The 13,220-nt window shown below is 32.1% G+C and overlaps 1 protein-coding gene across 1 annotated transcript in view; it reads left to right on the top strand.

Moving 5' to 3' along the window:
• POF1B (POF1B actin binding protein) overlaps positions 1-10,294 on the top strand; it is a 115,875-nt gene extending 105,581 nt beyond the window's left edge. The window contains exons 15-16 of the mRNA XM_027053732.2: positions 5,863-5,977; positions 8,381-10,294. Coding sequence (XP_026909533.2) covers positions 5,863-5,977; positions 8,381-8,386 — 121 coding nt within the window. The 3' untranslated portion in view covers positions 8,387-10,294. The remainder of the gene's footprint in view (positions 1-5,862; positions 5,978-8,380) is intronic.
• Positions 10,295-13,220: the final 2,926 nt, after the last annotated feature.

The following is a 13,220-nucleotide window of genomic DNA, read 5'->3' as shown; positions in this document are numbered from 1 at the left end:
TATTTTGAGTTAATTTTTTATATGGTGTTAAGTAGGGTTCCAAGTTCATTCTTGTGCATGGGGCTATACAGTTGTTCCAATATCTTTTGTGGAATATACTATTTTTCCTCCCCCGCCCCAATAAATTAACTTGGCATTTTTGTCAGTAATCAAAAGATCATAAATGTAAGGCTAAATTTATAACCTCTCAGTTTTATTCCATTGATCTACTTGTATTTATATAAGTACTGATCTATTTGTCTGTTTATGCAAGTACCACACTACTTTAATTATTATAGCTTTTTAATTTGAAACCAGGGGTATGAGCTTTTAAACTTCTTTTCAGGACTGATTTGGCTATTTTTGGTCCTTTGCTTTTCCATATGTGTTTTAGGATAAGCTTGTTAAGAGATTAATTAAATATGTAGAAAACTTTGGGTAATATTGCCATGCTAACAGTATTAAGTCTTTTTATCCATGAGCATGGAGTCCTTTTCCATTTAGATCCTCTTTAATTTCTTAAAATAGTATTTGATAATTTCACTGCATAAGTCTTAGCCTTCTTTTTTGTTAAATTTATTTCTAAGCATACTATATTTTTTGTGTTACTGCTAAGTATACTATATTTTTTATGTTACTGTAAATAGAATTGTTTTCTTTTTCTTTTTTTATGTTTTAAGTTTTTTATTTAAATTCTAGTTAGTTGTTAACATATAGTGTAATATTAGTTTCAGGAGTAGAATTTAGTGATGAATCACTTACATATAACACCCAGTGCTTTTATTTGAGTATAGTTGACACACAATGTTACATTAATTTCAGGTGTATAATGTAGTGATTCAACTTCTCTATATGTTATGCTACATTTATCACAAGTGTAGCTACCATTAGTCACCATGCAACACTATTAGAGTATAATTGACTATATTCCCTATGCTGTGCCTTTTATTCCTGTACTTACTTTTTCCATAATTAGAAGGCTGTATCTCCCACTCCCCTTTACCATTTTGTCCATACTGTCACAATACTTCCTTCTGTCAACCATCAGTTTGTTCTCTATTTACAGGCCTGATTCTGCATTATGTTTGTGTATTTTTTTTAGGCTTCGTATGAATGAAATGCTATAGTATTTTTCTTTCTTGGTCTGACTTATTTCACTTTGCATAATGCCCTCTAGTTCTATACATGTTGTTACAAAAGGCAAGATCTGATCCTTTTATGGCTGAATAATATTCCATTTTATATATCTATATCTATAGGTATAGATATAGATAGATATAGATAGATACAGATACAGATATATAGATATAGATATATAGATATATATCTTCCTTATCCATTTCATATATCATTTCAAACTAGTATTTTTGTTTTCTTGGTTAAGTACTCAAGAGTAGAAATATTAGACCATATGGTATTTCTATTTTTAATTTTTTAAGGAAAGTTCATGCTGATTTCCAGAGTGGCTGTACCAATTTTCATTCCCATGAATAGTACACTAAGTTTCCTTTTTCTCCACATCCTCACCAACACTTGCTATAGCTTGACATTTTTTATTTTCGCTATTCTGAAAGTTGTAAGGTGATATCTTATGGTAGCTTTGATTTGCATTTTCTGATGATTAATGATGTTGAGCATCTTTCCATGTGTTTATTGGATATCTATATGTCTATTTTGGAAAAATGTCTACTCAGGTTCTTTGACCTTGTTTTGAACATATTGTTGGGTTTTTTTTTTTTGGTTTTGAGGTATAAACAGTCTTTATATATTTTGGATGTTAATCCCTTATCAGATATATCTTTGCAAATATCTTCTTCCATTCAGTAGATTGCCTTTTTGTTTTGTTGATGGTTCTTTTGCTGTGCAATCTAGAAAATGGCTGCCAAGGCCAATGTCAGAGAAGTTATTACCTGTGATTCTTCTAGGATTTTTATGGCTTCAGGTCTCACATTTAGGTCTTCAATCTATTTTGAGTTTATTTTTGTGTGTGGTATAAGAAAGTGGTCCAGCTTCATTCTTTGCATGTTGCTGCCCAGTTTTCCCAACATCATTTGTGGAAAAGACTATCTTTTCCCCGGTATGTTCTTGCCTGTTCTGTTATAGACTAATAGACCATATAAGTTTGGGTTTCTTTCTGGACTTTCTATTTTGTTCCATTGACATATATGTCTAGTTTTTGTGCCAGTTCCATAATGTTTTAATAAATTCAGATTTGCATTATATCTTGAAATTTGGAATTGTGACACCTGCTACTTTGTTTTTCTTTATTTTTTTCCTATTAGAGATGAATATAATATTCACATATGTTTTTTTTAATTTTATTTTTTGTTTTTTAAAATTTACATCCAAATTAGTTAGCATATAGTGAAACAATGATTTCAGGAGTAGATTCCTTAATGCCCCTTACCCATTTCTCAAGATTGGTTTGGCTATTCAGGGTCTGTTGTGGTTCCATAAATATTTTAGGATTGTTTGTTCTAGTTCTCTGAAAAATGTTGTGTTTTTTTTTTAAGGGATTTCATTGTATCTGTAGATTGCTTGGGTAGTATAAACATTTTAACAATAGTAAAACTTCCAACCCAGAAGAATGGTATATGTTTCCATTTGTTTGTTGTCTTCAATTTCTTTCATCAATGTTTGACGTTGTTTTCAGAGTATAGGTCTTTGACCTCTTGGTTAAGTTTATTTGTAGGAATTTTGTTCTTTTTGGTGCAATGTAGATGGGATTGTTTTTTAATTTTCACTTTCTGCTGCTTCACTATTAGTTTGTAGGAATTTAATAGATTTCTGTACTTTGGTTTTGTATCCTGTGACTTTACTGAATTCATTTATTACTTCCAATTGTTCTTTATAGAGTCTGTAGGATTTTCTATGTTATAGTATTATGTCATCTACAAATAATAAAAGTTTTACTTCTTCCTTACCAATATGGATGCCTTTTATTTCCTTTTCTTATCTGATAATCTGTGGGTAAGACTTTCAGTACTATATTGAAAAAAAATGGTGAGAGTGGATATCTTTATCTTGTTTCTGATCTTAGAGGAAAAGCTCTGTTTTTCACCATTGAGTATGATGTTAGCTGTGGGTTTTTCATATGTGACCTTTATTATGTTAAGGTATTGTTCCTCTGAACCCACTTTGTTGGGAGTTTTTATCATGAACAGAGTTGAATTTTGTCAAAAGCATCAGTTGAGAGATGATCATATGATTTTTATCCTTCCTTTGCTGATGTGGTGCATCACTTTGATTGCTTTGGGAATATTGAACTATCCTTGCATCCCCTGAATAAATCCCACTAGATCATGGTGAATGGTCCTTTTAATGTATTGTTGAGTGTAGTTATCTTTGTCTGGTTTTGGTATCAGGGTAATGCTGGTCTCATAGAACGTATTTGGAAGCTTTTCTTCCTCTTTTATTTTAGGAATAGTTTGAGGAGAATAAGTATGAATTCTTCTTTAACTGGTAGAATTCACCTATGAATCCATTGGTCCTAAACTTGTATTTTTTGATAGTTTTTTTTCAACTAATTCAATTTTGTTACTTGTAACCAGTCTGTTCAGATTTTCTATTTCTTCATCCAGTTTTGGAAGATTGTATGTTTCTACGTATTTATCTTCTTCTTCTAGGTTGTACAATTTTTTGGTTATAATTTTTCATAATATTCTCTTATAATGCTTTCTATTTCTGTGGTGTCAGTTGTTACTTATTTCTTTTCTGATGTTTTTATTTAAGTCCTTTCTCTTTTTTTCTTGATGAGTCTGGCTAAGGATTTATTAATTCTGCTTATCTCTTCAAAGAGCCATCTCTTGGTTTTATGCATTTTTTCTTTTTCTTTCTTTTTTTTTTAGTCTTTATGTCATTTATTTCGTCTCTAATCTTTATTATATCCTTGCCTCTACTTACCTTGGGCTTTTTTTTTGTTTGTTCTTCTTTTTCTAGTTCCTTTAGGTGTTAAGATTAGATTGTTTATTTGAATTTTTCTTATTTCTTGATTTAGGCCTGTCATCATTATATATTTCCCTCTAAGAACTGCTTTCATTGCATCTGAAAGATTTGGGACCATTGTGTTTCCATTTTCATTTGTCTTCATGGTTTTTTTATTTATTCTTTGACTTGTTGGTTGTTTAGTATCATTTTGGTTAGCCTCCATGTGTTTGTGTTTTTCCAGTTTTTTCCCCTTGTGATTGATTTCTAGGTTTATACTAATGTGGTTGGAAAAGATGCATGGTATTTCAATCTGCTTGAATTTATTGAGACTTGTTTAGTGGCCTAACATGTGATCTATTCTGGAGACTATTCCATGTGCACTTGAAAAGAATTTGCATATTTTCCTTTGTGAGGGAATGTTCTGAATATATCTGTTATATCCATCTGATCTAATGTGCCAAAGACACTGTTTTCTTATTGATTTTCTGTCTGAATGGTCTATTCCTTGATGTAAGTGGGGTGTTAAAGTTCTTTGCTATTACTATCAATTTCTGTCTTTATGTCTGCTAACATTTGCTTTTATGTAATTTAAGTTCTCTAATGCTGGTTGCATAGATATTTACAGTTGTCATATTCTTTGGTTGGATCAATCCTTTTATCATCATTCAATTCCCTTCTCTTTCTCTTGTTACAGTCTTTAAGTCTGTTTTTTCTGATATAAGTATTGCCACTCTAGCTTTTTTGTTTTTTATTTTTTGGCTTCCATTTGCAAGGCAAATGTTTTTCCATACCTTCACTTTCAGTCTTTATGTGTCTTTAGGTCAGAGGTGAGTCTCTTGTAGGCAGCATATAGATGTGTATTAATTCTGTAGCCATTTTACCACCTATGGCTTTTGATTGGAGCATTTAAGTCATTTCCATTTACAATAACAATTGATAGGTAACTATTGATAAAATAACTTATTGCCATTTTGTTATTTGTTTTCTTTCTTTTTTTGTAGTTCTTGTCTTTTCTTCTCCTCGTGTTCTTTCTTTGTGATTGGTAAGTTTCTGTAATGGTGTGTTTGGCTTTATTTCTCTTTATTTTGTTGTATATTTATTATAGGTTTTGTGTTTGTGGTTACCATGTGGTAGAATTGTTTTTCTTAATTTCATTTTCAGATCATTTATTGCAAGTACACAAGATTAAAATTGATTTTTGTGTATTGAATTCTATCCTTTAATTTTGCTTTTAAGTATTTCTTTTAAACTGTTAAAACCTATAGTCTGGGACTAATGTCATCCCACTACTAAGGCAATATTTTTTCTGTAGTTTCTTCCAGATGCCCACCATATTAGGAAGGTCTTCCCACTCTTGTTAGTGACACACAAACTATTCCCTTTACTGTGTGAGCTCCAGGGATTTCTAGGCTTCTCTTTCCTAGTTCTTTCCCCAGGTTCAGTAACTTTTTCACATGCCTCCACTAATCAGTACTCATCCATAGACTTGTAGAAAACCCTCTACAGGTCTCTTGACCTCTATCTATATAGTTCACTCCTGTCTGGTGTTCTACCCCACACTGGCTGCTTTGGCACACCTTTACTTGAAATTCAGTCACTTCAACTTTGTGAGACTGCAGGGATCTATTTGGCTTCCTTTTCCCTGTCCCGTGACCAAGAAACTCTCTAGGCAGTGAACTAGGCACTTGTATGGTTCATATCATTTGGTTCCCTTCTGTAGGATCATTGTCTTGTGCTGCCAGTGGTCCATCATTGCCAGAAGCAGAAGTATTTCCCTTTTACCCTTTTAAAATAATAGTAGTAAAGCTTTGTACAGTAAGAGGGGATTTTCTTTTTAGAGTTAAAAGGCATTCAGAGCCATGTTAGTTTAATAAGGGGTTTTGAACTAGGAGTGACTAAAAAGGAAGGAGAGTCATTTTTTTGTGCAGCTGGTAAATTAACTTTTTTTTTGTATAGGTACAGGACACAATATCCAATCCTAGGACTCCTTTATGATGACTATGAATATATACCACCAGGTAGTGACACACAGACTATTGTGATTGAGAAAACAGAAGACAAATGGACTTGTGTAAGTTCACTTGGGTATTTATAGTCATATTAATTGTAGAAATTTATATATATCCTAAATATAACAAATAGCCTTCAAAAATTGTGATAAAATACCAAAGCAAACTAAAATATTCCGGTTTGATTTTCTCTTAAAGACTTTTCCATGTTTTCCTTACTGATATATAATGTGAATTAAGAAACTTTGGGATGATTCATACATGGATAATATAATTCTTATTGAACTAATTCCATTGAAATTTTCAAAAAACCCTTCTTTTTTCTAAAGCAGGTAGACAGTTATGAAGAATGAGAGATGGAGAAGAGACATGTTTTAATAGCGTTTGTCTTGCAGTCTTGAATATGCTACTTATTCCTGTAGATAGAAACTTTTTAATATTTTGAAAGAAGGTGTGTCTGTCTTTGTCAATAGATTGTAAGAACCCCCAGCTTTAAATCCCACAGTTATAGTGGTGCTGATGAAGAATACTTTATAAGTCATGTACTCTACCTACCTTTTATAACATCCTCCAAGATGACCAAGTGACATGGACCTTAGCATCTTTCTAAGTAGTCCAATGCATTGCTAAGTTGGCTGATTACTAAAACCCTGTTCTTATAAAGGACTGAAGCTATTTTCCCAAAACTTTTACTTATTGTTCTGTTAACTTTTAAAGTAGTGAACATCAAACAAGGGATATATTTACCCTAGTGCAGTGGCTATCAGGGACAATTTCCCCCCCTAGGGGGCATTTAGCAATGTTTGGAGACATTTTTGGTTTTCACAACTAGGGATTGGGTACTATTGGCATCTGGTGGGTGAAAGCTAAGGATGCTGCTAAGGATCATACAATGAGCAGAACAGTCTCTCACAACAAAGAATTGTCCAGCCCAAAATGCTAATACTGCTGAGGGCTGAGAAACCTTGTTAACATGACAGAATCATCATGGGGGGTTTCTTCCTAATTGTATACTCTACATTACTGCCAAGAGAGTCTAAAAGTAAACCAATGATAATGATGGGAATGTATGATATCCCTCAAGTATAATGGACAGAAAAAAACACTGAGGATCATAGCTTTAAAACACAGAGAATCTAACTTTAACACTGAAAATGACAGCCTTTGTTTTATTATATTAAAAACTGCTTAAATACCAAAAGCAGATAAAACTAAGCTATAGTTATTAAAATCAGGAAATGGTTATCCGTGAGGGAAGGTACTGATTGGAAGGGAGCATAAGGAGGATTACTAGGGTCTTAATGTGCTGTTACTTGATCTGCATAATGGTTGCATATATGTGTTCAGTTTGGAAAAATTAATTTAGTTGTACACATATATGTGTACTTTTTCTATAGGCTTATTATACTTGAATAAGTTTTAAAATACCTAACTATATATACAATGATAAGCAATAGATAAATGCACAAATGTCAATTATTCTGCAGAACCTTTTAAAGAAATTTTAAAATTGCAGAGTTATAGTTAACAAAATATTGCAGAAATATTGTTAATAAATTACTGCTAATATATAGTTAATAAAATTAAGTCTCTGTTAAATAACTCACCCTAAAAATGATCTTTTAGATGAATAAGCTCAAATATTTGAATAACAAAAATTTCAAAAAGTTTTTAGCCTTGAAGCCCGTCTCTTAAGTACAATCAGCCATCAATCTTGATTATATGGTTGTCTATCATCAGTGAAAGCAACCAATATTTGGTAGCCTCCCCCACCAAATAATAGTTTGAGCTTTGACATATATTGTGTTTCTCAGTCCATTAGTTAGCTGAGAACTATTTATTACTAATTAAATGATAAAGGCTACTTGATGGCCCAAGAACCAGTAGCAAGAGAAAGTCAGCATAGGATCTAAAATTTGTCACTCAGAGATTATTTGATACTGAAATTTAAGATTGAAAAGCAATCACTGCTACTAACCACATGTGCCCAAGAGGTAGCATCAATATGAGGACTTGCCAAATAAAAGATCTACATCTACATCACACTGATATTTGAAGGGGATTAGATAGTGAGAGAAAATTCAAAATATATTTTAGTAACTTCACAGATGATAGATCTATATTTATTAACAGATATGTTTGAACATATTTCACCTGTAAATAAGACACCAAGGAAGAAATCTATTCAATCCTCCCTTCAGTTATTGAAACACATACCTTGAAAAAAGTCAGAGAGACCATTGTTTCACTGAATATACATATAAAATGTTACCACAAAAGTGCAGTACATTTCTTTTGGTTATATATATATATATATATATATATATATATATATATATATATATAAATTTATATATATATATATATATCAATTTAAATCATTGTCCATAACTGTATACATACAATAAGAATATCTTAAATGAATTATGAACCAATTGTAAACTAACTTTTTTTTCATTTTCTAGCCATGAATGGATCTCCAACTCATAGGAGTTTTTTTTTTTTGTATGTGTCTACATTAGTACTTTGTTATTTCCCATAACTAAAGGCCAATCCAAATTTTGAACCATGCTACTACCCAGTGAATCTAATGGAATTAATTAGTTCTGCAAATGACAGTTTCTTCAGCCACTTATGAAGCCTGAATGCTTTCTATCACATTTTTGTATTCAATATAGCAACATGCTGTTTGTTTAAACTCCAATTCCAGATACTGTAGAACATAATCCACTGGTTTTCAATAGGGTGCTTTCTAGACACTGAATTAATTTGTTGGGGTAGAGACTTTACAAGTTATTATTAGAAGATTTTCTCTGTTTTTTAACCAAAAAAAAGAAAAAAAATACTGTGTTAAAAAATGTTTAACTAGTATATGGTATATACAGCATATATTTGCTTTCATCACATTAAACCTTGTGACTAAAAGAGATACTCTATTACATGCTATTTATACCTCTTAGAAACAACTAAATCAAAGGTGATGGTTAATTTCATTTAGCAGAGAAGTAGGATAATATCTTTTTAAAAAAACTAAATCCACTACATTAGTCATTATGCTATTATAGTTCTAAGAACATATCAGTGTCTTGATTTGGCAAATCTGTTCTTTCAAAGCATATTGTCCTCAAATGAGCCTACCCCACTTCTTTAAAAATATGTAATACCATATTGTAGTAGTGGGAAGAAGGCAGGCAGGCATTTTTACAGAAGTATAAAACATGTAACATTGAATTGTATAAAGGCTTAGGGAATACAAAGAGCAAGAACAAATACTTGCTATCTATATCCTATTTGGGAGAAAAAGATTTTATAGTAGAGTATTTAATGCATTTAGAAGTTGGTTGATTAATTGGGTTCTAATGACTTTACAAAGTGAATGAAAGTATTTTCCAAATACATTAGTAGATGAAAATTAAATCTTAATTTCAACCCCTCTGGTTAAAGTTAAGAATTGGCAAAAATTAAAATGTTTACATTTGACAAAGTATAGATTAAGGCAGTAAATATATTTGGGTTACATGTGAATGAGGTTTTGCAATGAAATACCTTTGAATATATCTATATAGAATTGCCATGCCTGACAATTATATGCTAATAATTACTCATTATACTAAGAAACCATTAAGGTAGGAACAGATGAGGAATTACACTAAATCAAACCATAAATGAGATAAATGTTTTTAAAATTCTTATATAATATTTAAATAGGTCTTGATATGAAACTAAGAACCTTATTTTATTATCTTAATACTTTGACTAAAATGTTAAGCTTTATAATGTGGATTAATACAATTCCAATTTTATCACTATTTTGTGATATTAAATGTTAATATTCTTCATGAGCTATACAGTCCTTAAATTTTTTTCCTTGGTGTAGGAACAACAGAGCAGTTTCTCTTCTGCTAACTACACATACATGTAACTACAACAAAATTACGCCTTGTTATCTACCCATTACATAAATGATAAAATGGAAGTTTTTAGTAGCCTGATAGATATGGTAGTCATGCTACCATGACATATGAAAATTAGAACAAGTGTGATTTTCCTAAAATGTTCTTAAATAAAAATCACAATGTCCAAAATTTGGGGCAGTTAAGAAATCAACAGTTCAGTGACTCAGTTGATCCATGCACAATGGATGGGTATTATAATGAGGTGCTCATTATACTTAACAAACTTAAATGTATGTATTCCTTTTCCAATTTGTGGTTAAGATTAATAGAAATAGTAGTGATATTTTTCCTCTCACAAGTTTCACACAGCTTATCTTTGAAAATTGCACAGTTATTGTCAAGTGAGAAATACCTGTTTATCTAATTTCTATTCCAGTATGTTTTGCTTTAGATATCAAATAAAATGGAGACTGTGCAACTACATGCAAGGCAATTTGTTTAAGTGTCTAAATAAAATATGTTGAGGCACCTGGGTGGCTGTTGGTTAAGCGTCTGACTTTGGCTCAGGTCAGGATCTCAGCATTCATGAGTTTGAGCCCTGAGCCCTGCATCAGGCTGACTGTTGTCCACTCAGAGCCTGCTCCAGATTGTCTATCCCCCTGTCTGCCCCTCCCCTGCTTGTTCTCTCTCCCTCTCTCTCTGTCTCTGTCTCTCTCTCAAAAATAAACAAACATTAAAAAATATGTTAAGGGGCACCTGGGTGGCTCAGTTGGTTAAGCATCCAACTTCAGCTCAGGTCATGATCTCACAGTTTGTGAGTTGGTGTTCCATGTCGGACTCTGTGCTGACAGCTCAGATCCTGGAGCCTGCTTCAGATTCTGTGTCTCCCTCTCTACCCCTCCCCTGCTCATGCTCTGTCTCTCTCTCTCTCTCTCTCTCCCTCAAAAATAATTTTAAAAAAAACATAAAAAATATGTTAAGTATCTGTATGGTTTTTGTGGAAGTCCTAGCAGGAAACATATTTTTAGCTTAGCTGTATATTTTCATCACAAAGTTATTATCATGTGAATGTTTATATTAGAACTAATAAGCACAACCTTAATTTAAAAAAAAAAACGCCTAATGTGAACTACTAGAGACAACACTGTAACATAGTTGGACCTCTGGTTGATGCAAGTTTCTGCTTTAAATGAGAATTTCTTTGCTTACAAACTTAGTCTTTCAAGTTCCATAACTCATTGTTTCAAATGTTTTATGTTTCTCCCTAACAAAAAACCATTCTCACTTATTTCCATTATTGTAATCTACAGAGATGACATGTAGACATAATTCTTTTGAAGGTAAATAATAAGCTGTGAAAATACTTTTCTCTACAAGGTACCTCTCCGCCACAAAACACCATTATTAAATTTATTGGATTTCCATAGTACTTTTCAATAAAAATATAAAGTATTTCATGCTCATCCTAGAATATATAAAATAATAAATATAATCTTTTTAAAAGTAAGGAATGTAATAATTACATTCATCTTAATAAAACCTTTAACATTTAGTGACAAAATAACACATACCTCTTTTGAGTCTGCAAAAGAACACTGGAATTGTTATATAACATAATTAAATGATAACCAGGCAGTCTTGGTAATCTTGAATTGGTCTCTTGTAAATGAGATGTCGTTAAGTCCAGAGTCTTTATGTTTGGTATCCATCCCATTACGTTAAAATAATTTTGTTATTAAAGTTTATGTTCCACAGATCTTTTATGTTAAGGGATAGCCTTTACAATATGCTTTGCCTCAGTAATTGGTATGCTAACATAATCAGTGTTGAACACTCCTAGCTTATGTGTGCCCAGATGAAACAGACCAATTTATTAAAATGGGAGAATATATAAGCTTTTTGAGATGGTTCCCTAAAGGGTTCTGATGACCCAGCCATGTTATGATAGGGAGGTGGTGCTGGAATCTAGGATGACAGGGTTTTGGACTCAGGAGGTGACTGGGACATACATTATAGGTTAAAAAGGATAGTTTCAATATTGCCAATTGGTCCAGATTTTAAAACAGAGTAGCGTTCTCTTTGGAATACTCAGATAATGCTCAATAGAAAGGGATAGCAACTGGAACAAGGCATAGGAAAACATTTTTAGTTCAGGGTACCTAGTGCTAGACCATTGACTCTACAAATTATACAATTTCTTCTGTGAGGCCTCCAAATTCCAAATAACAATATCCACTTCTCATTCTAGGATCCAAGGTTCTTAGACCTTTCTTAAACAGTATCAACTTTACAAAGCTAATTCTTTTGGAAGGACAGGGTGAACCTGAACAAAGTTGGTAAGATTCTCTAATCCAATGATATTCTAGGGTTTTAATTTAGTTCTGTGTTTTCTCTAAGTGAAGCCTTATTAGTCTCAAGAACATTATTGAATAGAATTCCAAGTCTAGCCAGTTTTTTTTCCTTGATTCTCACAAGGGGAATAGAAAGATCTGAATAAGAGGATTCTTTTGTTCCTCCACCCTCATGAGACATAATTTTTTTCCCCTGGAAGTAGGCATAATTAAGAATTGTGCTATATTTTCCTTCAAAAACTTTTAAAAAGATGTCAGGGATTTAGTTCAAATTAAACCACTGGGAAAAGGGGATCTTAAGTTATACCAGTGAGGGGTAGGTAGGTAGGTAGGTAGGTGAGGGGAAGGGTGAGGAAGAATATAAATGAGACAAAACTGGCCATGAAGTGATGATTGCTGAAGCTGGTTGATAGCTATCTAGGGCTTCATTATATTCTATCTTTGCAAATGGTTGAAAGTTTTCTGCAATAAAAGCTATCATATCATATATATGTGTGTATATATATATATATACACACATATATATATACACATATCTATACATATATTATACATATACATATATATAATACATATCTCTAAGGGAAGTTCAAAGTACAAACTGGTGGTTGTCCTGTATGAGACACGAGTTGAATTTGAAAGCCCTACCTGAGTAACAATTTCCTCTGCATCATGGTATAGGTCATTTAGAAGTGACAATCATACAAATCCATCTCCACATAATGACTGTGAACTGTTCTGGAAGAATTATTTTGTGGCAATTCCCAAATTATTTCTCCTTCTCTAAAGGTACTTTGACCTGCATTTTTAGATGAAATCTGTTTTACCATATAAGGTGGGCCTTGCTGGTAAAATGTGTATTTTTTTTAATGTGTATTTTTTAAGAAAATCTTGTTTGTAACATGGACTGAATACTTTTTTAATTTTTAACTATATGCTTAAGTAATTTATTTTTTTATATAATTTATTGTCAAATTGGCTTACGTACAGTACCCAGTGTTCATCCCAACGAATGCTTTGAATTCTTATCTGTTGTATCTTGACTGAAGTTTTCTAGA

This window comes from Acinonyx jubatus, chromosome X (genome assembly GCF_027475565.1).
Source record: "Acinonyx jubatus isolate Ajub_Pintada_27869175 chromosome X, VMU_Ajub_asm_v1.0, whole genome shotgun sequence".
Lineage (NCBI taxonomy): Eukaryota > Metazoa > Chordata > Mammalia > Carnivora > Felidae > Acinonyx > Acinonyx jubatus.
This window is presented reverse-complemented; position numbering and strand designations above follow the sequence as displayed.